The following is a 12,665-nucleotide window of genomic DNA, read 5'->3' on the forward strand; positions in this document are numbered from 1 at the left end:
TTTTAAGATATTTCATATCTATATTATTTTTTTGCAAAATAATAATAATAATTATTCTTAAATCTAGTTAATGATGTTTTAGCAGTGTTAGTAGACATTGTGATGATGAGATTTTGATATGTTAAAATTGTTTTTATTCCAAATACATAATTCTAATTAATTAATTCATGTGTAAAAAGTAAGTGGTTTGAGGAAAGTGTGAGTAAATTCCATAATAGACCAAAATTGAGTGTCATTATTGGTTCTTTTACAACCACACATCTTCATCTTATATTAGAAGACCACGTAATCTTTATAGCAGGGACAGCACCTCCGATTATTTATTCAGTTTTTATATTTTTAATTTTTATGTTTCTTTAATTTTAAAATTTTAGTCTGATTTATAAAATTTTATTATTTTTAAAATAAGCCTTTTGCGTTAATATTAAAATTTTAAAGTTAAAAAGGTAAAATATCAAATTAGAAAATATAAATTCAATCTACCATTTACATGTATATATTGAAATTATTGGGTTAAAATTAAAATTTTTAAGATTTAAAAGTGATGAACTTAAATTATATGGACTAAAAGAAATCCATTAATTAAAAAGGTATAGAAAAAAGTATGCTAAAAAGTATAGATGTGAACATCAGCTATCCAGCCTACTTTAACCACCATTCCTTTACATTTAATATATTAAATTCCATTGTGACCACGTATGCTTCACCAATTGCCTGTGATGGATCTTTTCTTAAGCTTTGGAGTGATTCTTTATATATTGACGGTGCATTGGCTTTGTTGAAATTCCCTGTTTCGCAATTCATGATCATAGTGGTTGATTTGATGAATTAATTTTATTAATTATTTTATTTAAAAGTGTTTGACAAAACTTAGCTGATAGTTGAAAGTTGAAAGTTGAAAGTTGATATTTGTAAAATGACATGTAAATGCATGACACATTTTATTGTTAAGTATTTATTTGTTGATAATACTTTGGTTTTTATTGGGTGAAATTATTGAACTAAAACACTATTAACAAGGAATTAAAATATCCATTATAGAAATTAATTAGTGAATATTTTAAAATTTTAAATGAACAAATTTCTAAAGTTCATTATTTGCAAATATTGATGAATATTAATAGTGTATCAAAATAATTGTAAATTATATTCTTAGTGATAATTATGCCATTTTCTTAGTATGCAAATTAATGATAATTATGTCACACTCTAAATAAATTTATCAAGTAGCATGTTTCAATTAATATAAAGTTGCATAAGAAATCATTTTACACAAGTATATTAGTACCGTAAAATACTTATACAAAGCTTAATAAGTCAGGATCTGTCATGTAAAACCATCAAGAATAAAACTAGATGCGGAAGTGTACATGAATCTATTGATTTCTTGAAATCTTCAGATCTTATGGTTTTGATCTTCCAAATTACCACACAAACAATTCAGAGAAGGTGGCTCTCTCTTTTCTAAAGATGTCTTTTCTAAAGATGGGATATTAGAAAAGTTCTATATGTGTAATTTTGGGGATCATAACCCTAATATATAAATATTACACATTAACCTAATTTCTTATCAGCCCATCATTAATTAGAATTAGTTACTAGAGTATATTTGACTTATACTTTATTTAATAACTAAAGCCTAATAAACCTTAACCAAATTAGATCACTTTCAATTTGGGCTAACATTTTATGATAGCAAATAATAACATGTAATTACTCTTATTATATATATGGTGTCCATATTTTCTAACAATCTCCCACTTGGACCGCATATATTTGCTAATTACTCTCTAATTACATGTCATTATATAACCTTATAAGCTCAAAACTTTACTATCATATCCAAAAGGTATTTCAAACAATCTCGTCCATTAATTATGTTAACATAGAACCCAAGGCAAATTTTGTTACATATATAGTAGCTAAATATATCCCTTATCACGCATATTAACACAACCAAATGACATATATCAAGTATAGATGTGCTGCATGGAAATTACATGCAATATGATCCAAACATGCCTATTTCCAACTGGTCCTCCTTAAACCTTAGTGATATCAAACATTATCAAAATCAGAGTGTAAATAAACCAAATAAACTTTATTTCTGTAGAAAATAACAGAAAATTTGTCTATAATAGAAAAACATTTTAAATTACAAACTCCCACTAAAACTGAATATCCTGGAATGACATTACACTCATATGAGCAGTGTACTCTTATAAAACCTTGGGTGTAGTCCCTTAGTAAGCGGATCTACAATCATGGAGTTTGTCTCAATATGCTTTATAGACACCTAACCACTCTGAACTTTTACTTTAACAATCAGGAACTTAAAGTTTATGTGCTTTGACTTTGATGTGCTCTTGTTGTTATTGGAATGAAGGACTACCAATTATTGTCACAATTTGCACCCTAGTGACAAAATTTTGCATCAATAATCCATCAAAATCGGAGTTTGTATACCTGATGATCTCTAACTTATTAGACCTCTGATATGTAAGTATGTAATTTGTTCTCTGAAGATACCTCATAACCCTCTTGACTGCTATCCAATGCTTCATACCAGGTTGCTTAAATGTCTGCCTAACATCCCAATAATGTACATAATATCCGAACGCGTACATACTTGATGCATAGGAAACTTTTGCATTTCCTAAATTTCAAGGTTACCTTTAGGGCATTAAGTAAGACTAAATTTGTCTCCTTTAGAAACAGGGGTGTCACCTGATTTACAAGCTTGCATGCCAAACCTTTTGAGTACTTTATCGATATAGCTCTTTTATGACAATCTAAGAATACCCCGAGATCGATTTCAATGTATCTGAATTCCTAAAAAAAAGAGGTGCCCCAACATCTTTCATCTTAAAATGTTTGGATAAAAATACCTTGGTTTCGTGCAATAAGCTTATATCATTAGTGGAAAGCAAAATGTCATCGACATATGATACCAATAATTTATACTTACTTCCATTGAATTTGTGATACACACAATCGTCAACAATATTCATCTCAAAACCGAATGAAACAATTATTTGATGAAATTTGTGGTACCATTGAAGGAAAGCTTGCTTGAGTCCATAGATGAATTTTGTTAATTTGCAAACTTGTGGTACCATTCTTTGGGTCTTCCAACACAAGGTTTTCTAGTTGCACCATATAAATTGTTTCTTCAATGTGACCAATGAGAAACGCAATCTTAATATCCATCTGATGTAACTCAAGATCAAAATGAGCAACAAACGCCATGATTGTCTTGAAAGAGTTTCGATGAAATTGGAGAGGAAGTTTCTATAAAATCAATGTCTTCTTTCTAACTATATTTTTTATCTACAAGATGCACCCTTATACCTCTTCACATTACCATTTGCATCCCTCTTGGTTTTGAATATCCATTTACAACCAATCGATTTTGCACTTTTAGGTAATGGGACAAATTCCCAAACTTTATTATCTTGCATAGACTTATACTCTTCTTGCATGACATTAATCCACTTTTTAGAACTAGAAATTTTTATGGCCTGACGAAAGTTGATTAATCCATCTTCTATGATTCCATTGTCATCCTCTATTCTTGGAGAAATTCAACATAATCATTTGAAATGACATTTTCCCTCTCTTGTGGACTTTCTTAATAAAATTTGTTATTAAGGTTGTTGAGTTTGTTATTTTGGAACAATTACCTCATTTTGAATAGGGAGTTGTTCAATATTGTCTTGTTGAGGTTCTGGATTCACTTTTTGATCAATGATAGGTATGAGAACCTAAACATCGTCAAAAGTGATAGTAGAAACTGAGTTAGAATCCAATTCCTCCTCAAAAGCAATGTCTCTAACCTTATTTCTTCTTCCAAACTCAACATCCTCAAAAAATATTGTAGTTCCCATCTAAAAAATATTCTTAATTGTGGGATCATAAAACTTATAGCTCATAGATAGCTCAGAATAACCAATAAAGTAGTTGTTCATTGTTTTGAACTCCAATTTCTTTTCATGTGGCATATAAGGCCAGCTGGACATCCCCAAATGTTAAAGTGCTTTAGACTAGGCTTTTGATCTCTCCAAAACTCATAAGGTGTTTTTTGCAACTGCTTTAGTAGGTACTCTAATGTAAGCTGTTGTCTTTAAAGGCATTGGCCAAATGAGCACTTTCAGACTTATCATGTTTCAACCTTTCTTCCTCTTGCACACAATTATAAATGAGCTTATTTAGAGTCCATTTCTCCTTTTGAAAATTGTAACTAATTTTAAATTGGTTAGACTATGCAGGAAGTGATACCAAAACCATAAGAATAAACAATTCCTCAGAAAGTTCGATCTTAAGTGCTTTAAGTCTTGAAGCAACATGGAACATCTTAATAATGTACTCCCTCATGTTTCCTTCACCCTTATGCTTTACCGACATCAAAGAAGTCATAACTGATGTCATCTCAACCTTATCATTTTGGGAAAAAATGTTTCTCAATTTCGTCAAAAAAACCCTTGGACTGAACAATCTCTTCAGATTTTGTACCCCTAAAGGCTTCTAGAATGTTGTGTTCATGATCATTAAACTTGCGGTTTGAATGATCCTACCTTTCAAAATCCCTTTTAGCATCAGGGGTGCTTGCCACAGTGAGAGGTGCAAGTTGTTCTTTTCTTAATGTAAGGTCTATGTCTATACAACCAAGCATTATAAGTAAGTGTCTTTTTCATTCCTTGAAATTAGTCTCATTAAGCATGTGTATAGAATTTAAGTTAGTAGATATTGTGACAATAGAAGATGAACTAGCTGAATATAGAACAAAATAGATAATAACAAGCTTACATGAATATTCATAAGTAAACAACAAATTCAAAATAGTGGCTAACCCCATCTCAATATACCAAACACAACATTAATATCAAGTCTTTGGACAAGAATATTAATGATAAGTGGTACTCGGTTGTAACAATCAAACATTGATAATAAATTATGTTAAACAATGAATCAATCTTTGGACTAACTTATTGCTCACATAAAATAACTTATAGTTGTCACACATTTATCACCACAAATGTCGTTGAAATTTTGTTAAATATTAACTTACCTTTGGGTCAATTAATAAACACATAAATCACAAAAATATATAATCATCTTGATATTTTAAATAAACTAATCTACACAAAAGATGTCACTTTGGTGACATTTTGTTTCAACTAATCTTATTTAAAATATTAAACATCCTTAATTAAATCCTAAAGTCAAAATCAATTTATTTGTTTGAAAATATTTTAAATTTAAATCAAAATAATTTGAATAAAGGTAAATCTCATCTCAAGATATCGGACACTCCATTAATATTTCATCTTTGGACAAAATATTAATTTGTAAGTGATATCTTATTGTAGTAATCAAATCGCCAATAAAAACATATAATTTTGTTAAACATGAACCTTCCTTTGGGCGATCAATATTAATGTAGCTTAAGTTACATGCACATAACCTTTTATATTTTAAAACAAAATAATTTCAATAACAAAGGTCACATTAGCAACTTATTATTTCAATTAAGTTATTTTAAAAATATATAAACATACCAATATTTAAATTTAAAATATTCATAATAATAACCCAAAATAAGGTTAATTTATTGCTTAATGAGAAACCGAATGCCTTAATAACAAATTACAATCGGCTATTAAAATTTTATAATAAAATTCAAAATCAAATTTGATAAGAATGAACTTAATACTCATGATTATCATGAGTTTATATAAAACACCCATCAAACCAATTCACCAAAGTTTATAACCGTACCATTAAAATCAATCTCAATCATGTAAAATAAAATCATACATTATTCCTTAAATTTATTGCTATGCATATGCATATCATAAAAATATTACCGACTCACTTTGCATCTACATAAAACTCCAAAATTAAATATAAAACCATTTATTCTTAAGCATATAAAGCCCAATTATAAATATCAATGAACTAATATTGTCTCCACCATCATGTCAAAAACAATTTAAACTTTAGATACACAATTACCAAAACTTTTATAATAAAATAAAAATTATATTTACCCTAAAGCGACAACAGTTGAAAAAAAACCAAATGTCGCCAACGAAATTAAGCACATTTAAAATTAAATAAAAACATAGCAACTCATAATCATCTAAAATTATTATTAATAATAACGAAAATAACCTGTCCATGCTTTTCCTTTGAACCTAAAAATTTTAGACAAGATGAGCAGAGAAGAACTTATATTAAGAGTACATAATTATTCAAGAAATAGATACATATTTCATTAGGTTTGAGAGTATGTGGTAAAGTGCGTAAGTTTAGAGCAAGCATGATCAGATATGTCATTCCACATATCTTATTCTTTGTCTATTTTTACATTTTTTGTTTTGAAAGTTTTAGCTTAACAAACCCTTACAAATCTTCCTTCACCAAACACAATATTTAAAAGATTTGAATACCCAAACTTCCACTTATATCCAAATCAACTAAAAAAAGCCCAAAACTTTATTTATCAAATTACTCAATATATTTGTTATGCTAACATAAATCCTACCGAAAAAATTCGAATAGAGGAACTTATTGGAAGAGGACTTGTCAAATTTTAAGGAAATTTTTGGGAACATCAGTTCGTCACTCCACTTCTCAGTTGTTCTATCTTTTCTTGTTACATCAAATCAAGTTAAAGTTTTTACTCAAGGACCATAACAAGGTCTAGTCTATAAAAATACCACTTTTTCACTAAAAGAAACTCCAAAGACATTAATATTATCCAGATTTTGTATAGATTTCGCTTGATATCTAAAGTTATCACTAATGGATCTCCACCAAATCTTACATCGAACAATTGGTGCCATCTATAATCCATCTTTTTATATTCTATGAAAATTTGATAGAATATATAAATATTATAGATTAAATTTGTTAAATAAGGATTAAATTGATAAAATTTGTAAATATTACAGGATAAATTTGTTAAATCAAGACTAAATTGATTGAATATGTTAATTTTAATAGTTAAATTTATTATTATGCCAATAATTGATGAAAAGCAATAATGTTATGACACTTTTGAAATTGATAAGGATTAAATGACTTCAATTGAATCAATAACAAAATTAAGAGAGACCGAAATCTTGATATCTAAAATTTTCTATAATCAGATAAATAAAGCTAAATTTTTTTATTTAGGAAAAGGTGGGTAAAGCTTTTTCATCTCTCAGCTGCTACATCTTTATAATATTCAATTCTAAGCTTACGTTTGAATTGAAAGTAGGGAGGGGAAGGGAAAGGATGATTGTGATAGACTTTATAAGTTAGGTCAAGAAAAGTAAGGGAAATTGGGTATCCTTTTCTTTTGTTGGGAAGTTAAATTTGGGAGGAAAGCTAAGGGAAGGAAAACAAAATCAATTTTAAGAAGAAAAATGTTACAATTGTAAGAATTAATGATAACATCCGAACAAAAACTATTAAAATTACTTTCCTTGGCTAATTTTAATTATGTAAACAAGATAGTTGTTTAGCTTTCCACTCTTTTACTTTTAGTCTAAACATAGTGTAAGGAATATGTTTTTGGTGAATTGAAGCCACTCCATTACCTTTATGAAAATCATACTTGACTATTAAATATCAATAGATATAAAAATATTGAAGAGAAGCCAAACCTTACTGAGTATAGCAGCGGCACAAGTTGAGCAAGAATAAATTAAGTAATAATTATGTGGCAAAATGTAATGTTATTTCAAGTTCAAAATAAACAAACACAAGTTGATCTACAGAGTTAAGGCAAGCATGGCTACTATCAAATCTAAATCGCTCAACATTTTCATTAGGAATTCCAATATATATTCTCAAACTCATATTTGCCCTCACTCTTCCTTGATATTTAAATCAGAACCCAATTAATAAAATTTATTTTTATTAACAAAAGTTTTTGCTACAGACCCAGGAGTGTTATTTTCTTAAAATTTAATGAAAGGAGTGCATTAGGAAAAACGCTTATGTTTTTTTTCTTCTAAAGTAAACAGAGGTAAGAAATCCAGAAAAAAGGATGAAGGCAAAAAATTCCATTAGAGTTCTAACTCAAAGTAAACAGAGGTAAGAACCCGACAGGCACTTTAAAAAATACAATAAAACCATGACATTGTTGGCACCACCTTACCTTGCCTCATAATCCATAACCCAAAAATTCGTATTCAAAATAATAATGTATTTTCCATTTGTCAAAATTTGTGGTAAAGATCTAAGCTCTGCTCTAATACCTCCACCTCAAACTCAAATCTTTCTTCTTTTTCCAACCCTCTAAACCCCACCCCACTATAAAGATTATTTCTGCAACGTAAAGAATCAAAGACAAATCAGTTTCCGATGTGAAGAAGAAACTGTAAACTTCAAGTTAGGTGAGAAATCCTTCTTAGCTCAGTATCAGCAAATTTTATGACATTCTGCCTTACCACAAGCCGATAGCCTTCCACCAGATGCCTCCTACTCCAAGCCAGATTATAATATTCACCACCGATATCAGGAAACCATATCCCCACCATTTTGCTAGTGGTACATAGCCCGCCCCATAGAATACAGGTGCGGATCCAATTCCATAATGAGTAATGCCTCCCATTAGGTTGGAGAGGAATGATAGAACAAGGGCTCCCAAATACGATGGAGTGCCCAAAGCACTAGCCACAGACAAGAAGGCTGTAAACATGGCACCAATATGAGCAGCTCCACTGGCAAAGAAGTAATGCGAGTAGAAATAGAGAAGAACCAGAATGCCAAATGACATTTGCCATGAAAGACCTAATCCACCTACGACCTGTAAAAATGAGCAGATCATTGACATGAAAGGCAATTCCAAACATCTGAATTTTTAATTTCCATCAGACCTGTGCTACAACCTTCGTAAAAAAGGTTCCTAGTCTGATTGCCAAGGCAGAAGCATTGAATACAGCAGTGTCAGAACAACTTAGCCTAAAAGAAAAGGAACATCCTAGGGCATTGTTTCATAGGACTCAAATGGACACGCCAAAGTAATATGAAAATATTAATAGAACATGAAAACAGAACTAGAGAGAGCCAAATAATCATACTGACTAGATATATATATTACAATGTAGAGCACAAGTATTTCAATAGTTTGCATTATTTAAGAGAAGATATAAATAGCCAATGATAGTCTGGTTTTTCCTTTCTATTTTCCTTTTGAGAAAACATGTGATCCCAAGTATTTCCAGAAAAAGCAAAGCACCGCATGTAGATTATGGTGATGGCTCTTTGGTGATTCCATAAAAAGTTTTAGTAATTGGACATGGCAGAGAGAAAATAAGACGAAAGTACAAGGAAAACAGGACAAACCTTAACAACGGTTTGACTAAACCATGAGATGAGACCATATTTGTTCAAATACCCAGCCATAGCGATGAGTGCAGCAAACCAAGTAAGTGTATCCCATGCAACTGATTCAGCAAGACACTCCTTCCATGTTACTACCCCAGTCACAAGTAGGACAGATAACCCAAGAATGGCAGCGGTAACAGCATCCACATTTAACACCCCTCCAAAAATCCAGAGCCCCACCTAACGCAACAGAGGAAGATAAGAGAAAATTCTTGATAGTTGAACATACAAGCTCTCACATAAGTAGCTTTCACGCTCATCAGTAGTAGCCATAGTTACTCATGCCATTATACGCCCAGTAAAAGATTCGCATCAAATGAGAGCAGAAAGTAATACAACCAGAAAAAGCATTGAAATTCTATTAATCAGTTGAGAGCAATCAAAATATTGCTGCAGAACATAAAATTGAATGAAATGCAGGAAAACCTAGCCATATTTCAGTATTTCCTTTATCAATACTCAAGGATTCAAATCAATAACGAGGCACCTAGAGATACTATCACATGCATGATTCATTTCCAGCTAATGAAATTGCAGCACCTCTGAGGTTTGGATCCAGCTATGAAGCACATAAAATATGAAAACCTTTGAGGCCTATGTAGCGAACAATTAAAATGGCAAACAGAAAACCTGAAAAATTGCAGTATTTCCTCAAAATCCTACATATATCTAACATCTTTAGAAGAATTCCATATTAATTATGCTAAGTCTGCAGGGTAAGATCATATAAAGCATAATAATGTCTAGATTTTCATGAGCTTGTGAGGGGATCATTAAGTCATTTCTATCATGCTTATTTTATTTGATAATCATTAACAAAGAGAATATGGCATGATAAATTTTATATTTGACCAAATTACTTGTTAAGAAGTATCTAGGAAGCAAGATTATGAATCCACAACATAACCTGATTTTTTTTACTACCGTATCTGTCAAACCTATTAACTCTAAAAACAGATTTATTTCAAAAGTTCACTTCCAAAATCACATTGAGTGGCAATGCATCCATGTTTATATTCCAAAAACTCTTTTGAGACCTGCTTAGCATGAATACTCCTAGATGGCAAAATATAACCAGATCAAACATAACTCTCATCTAAACTTCCGAAAACTTTATACCTCTTTAGTCCATTAAGATGGTAGGAGTTAACTGTAACAACCATGTCTTGAACTCTTAGTGGATACCATACTAACACAACATAAATTGATGTAACAACTTAATTAAACGCAAATACTGAAGCAGAGCAAAATATATAACCACATGAACAGATTGAGCATAGAAAATTACATTTTCCCCCAAATCCTAATTTTTATAGTATCTCTCTCCCTCCGCACTAAAAGGATGTACTAGCTGCTAAGTGTAGCTCTTCAAGGAAAGACAAAGCAGGGAACAGAGACATGTGCCAGTGTCATAAGGTCAAGGCCAACTACTGTCTGTAGAATCCAACAGAACGATTACCACAAGCAACAGCTAAAACTAGATAATCTAAAACAGATGAAGAACTTTAAATGATGGCGGAAAATGAGCGCCTCTCCAACTAAAATGTGGCTAACCTCGTGATCACAAGTCACTATTGTCCCCTATAATTCTTTTTTAAGTGCGACATTTCCACTTGATAGATTGTGATAGCAGACAAAACATACTTACAAAGTTGTAAAGGCATTAGGTATAATTAAAACATAAAGAATCAAAGGTTAAGAAGATTTTATCAATAGATGTTAATATTATTATACCGTTAGAAATAGAGTCCCAGCCATGATAATCTCATTCTTGGACATCGGCCCCATCTTCTCCAGTTTCTCCCTAGCAAGCTTTGGCGCGTCGGGACTAGTTTTCACCGTTGGTGGATAAATAACATACAAAATCAATGGCACAACAAGCAACGAAACTAAACCCGGCACGAATGCCGCCTTAGCCCAATCCATCCACCCGATCTGCTGTTTAATGGTATTGAAAGCTAAATTAGCACTTAATGGATTCGCCGCCATTGCAGTTAAAAACATCGAAGAAGAAATAACGGAAGTTTGGAAACATGTCAGCATTAACCAAGATCCTAATCTATTTTCCGTTCCGTCACCCACGTTGCTGCCACACGCGGCGCAGAGAGATTTGACTAGAGGGAGGAAAATTCCTCCAGCGCGTGCGGATACGGATGGAATTGCCGGCGCTAATAAAGCTTCGCTGAAGACTAAGCTGTAGCCTAAACCTAAAGAGGAAGATCCGAATAAGGAAACGAATTGGTAAGCGATTCGATTACCAAGTCCAGTCTTGATGAAACCCCGAGCGAAGAAGAAGGCGAGAGCGATTAGCCAAGGAATGGGATCGCCAAAAGCGGAGAAGGCAGCGGAAAAGGTTAGGGTTTTGGTGAGGACGGAAGCTCCTAGTCCAAGTAAAGCCACAGCTCCGAGTGGTAATGGTTGAGTGATGATGCCGACGATTGTGGCGAGGAAAATGGAAAGTAGCTGCCAGGCGTTACGAGAGACACCGGATGGGACGGGAAGGAACCAGAGAATGACACCTGTAGCAATCGAGGCTATCAATGGCTTTAATGCTGCACCTTGCCATGGTTGCTGGGACGGCGGAGTTACGGCGGCTGGAGTTGATGCCGCCGCTTTGACAGTTAACTTGCTGTGTCTTTTCTGGATTCCATTGTTCGTTATGATTGGAGTGAGACTTAACGGTTTAATGAAGCTGGAATTATGTGAAGTGGATTTTGGGAGAAACGGGTGGGAAAAGACCGGGTTTGGACATGATCTGGAAGAGAAAGCAAGTGATTTGATACGTGAGTAGCCGAGGGGGCAGGAGGAGGTGAATGCGACGGAGGCCATTTAAGACGGTTGCGTCGACGGCGGAGAAACGAGAAATGGTGGAACTGAGTGAAGGAAGGCGGAGATTATATTTAAAAGGGTAAATGATGGGAGAGGGTTAACGCTGGCCGTTTGATTTTGATCAAACGGTCGGTGTGGAGGTTTGGAATTTATGGTTGGCTATTGAGATGTGAACTTTATATATTATTATATTATATGATAGAAAAAACAGAGTGAGCATCGATGAGGTTGTCGTGGTCTACAAGAGATTTCATTTTGGAGAGGTTGGGATTTCCGTCCAAATTTTTCTATGGTTTGGCGACCGGCCACATGTATAACATTCGCCCACGTGCCTTCTGATTATTGGATAGTATTGTTCCCAGTGAAGTGGTAGGTGGACCAATGGGAATAAACGTTTCCACGTGGCGGGCTATGAATGGATAAGGAGCTCTGAGGGGGAGATCCGGAAAGGA

General features: G+C 32.7%; 1 protein-coding gene across 1 annotated transcript; it reads right to left on the minus strand.

Moving 5' to 3' along the window:
• Positions 1 to 8,042: 8,042 nt before the first annotated feature.
• Positions 8,043 to 12,405, minus strand: LOC105799409 (dicarboxylate transporter 1, chloroplastic). The gene is made up of 3 exons (XM_012629952.2): positions 11,119 to 12,405; positions 9,343 to 9,564; positions 8,043 to 8,803 (listed from the first exon to the last, which is right to left on the minus strand). Exons 1-3 carry the CDS (start codon positions 12,211 to 12,213, stop codon positions 8,441 to 8,443), a joined length of 1,680 nt encoding a protein of 559 aa, XP_012485406.1. The 5' UTR covers positions 12,214 to 12,405; the 3' UTR covers positions 8,043 to 8,440.
• Positions 12,406 to 12,665: the final 260 nt, after the last annotated feature.

This window comes from Gossypium raimondii, chromosome 9 (genome assembly GCF_025698545.1).
Source record: "Gossypium raimondii isolate GPD5lz chromosome 9, ASM2569854v1, whole genome shotgun sequence".
NCBI lineage: Eukaryota > Viridiplantae > Streptophyta > Magnoliopsida > Malvales > Malvaceae > Gossypium > Gossypium raimondii.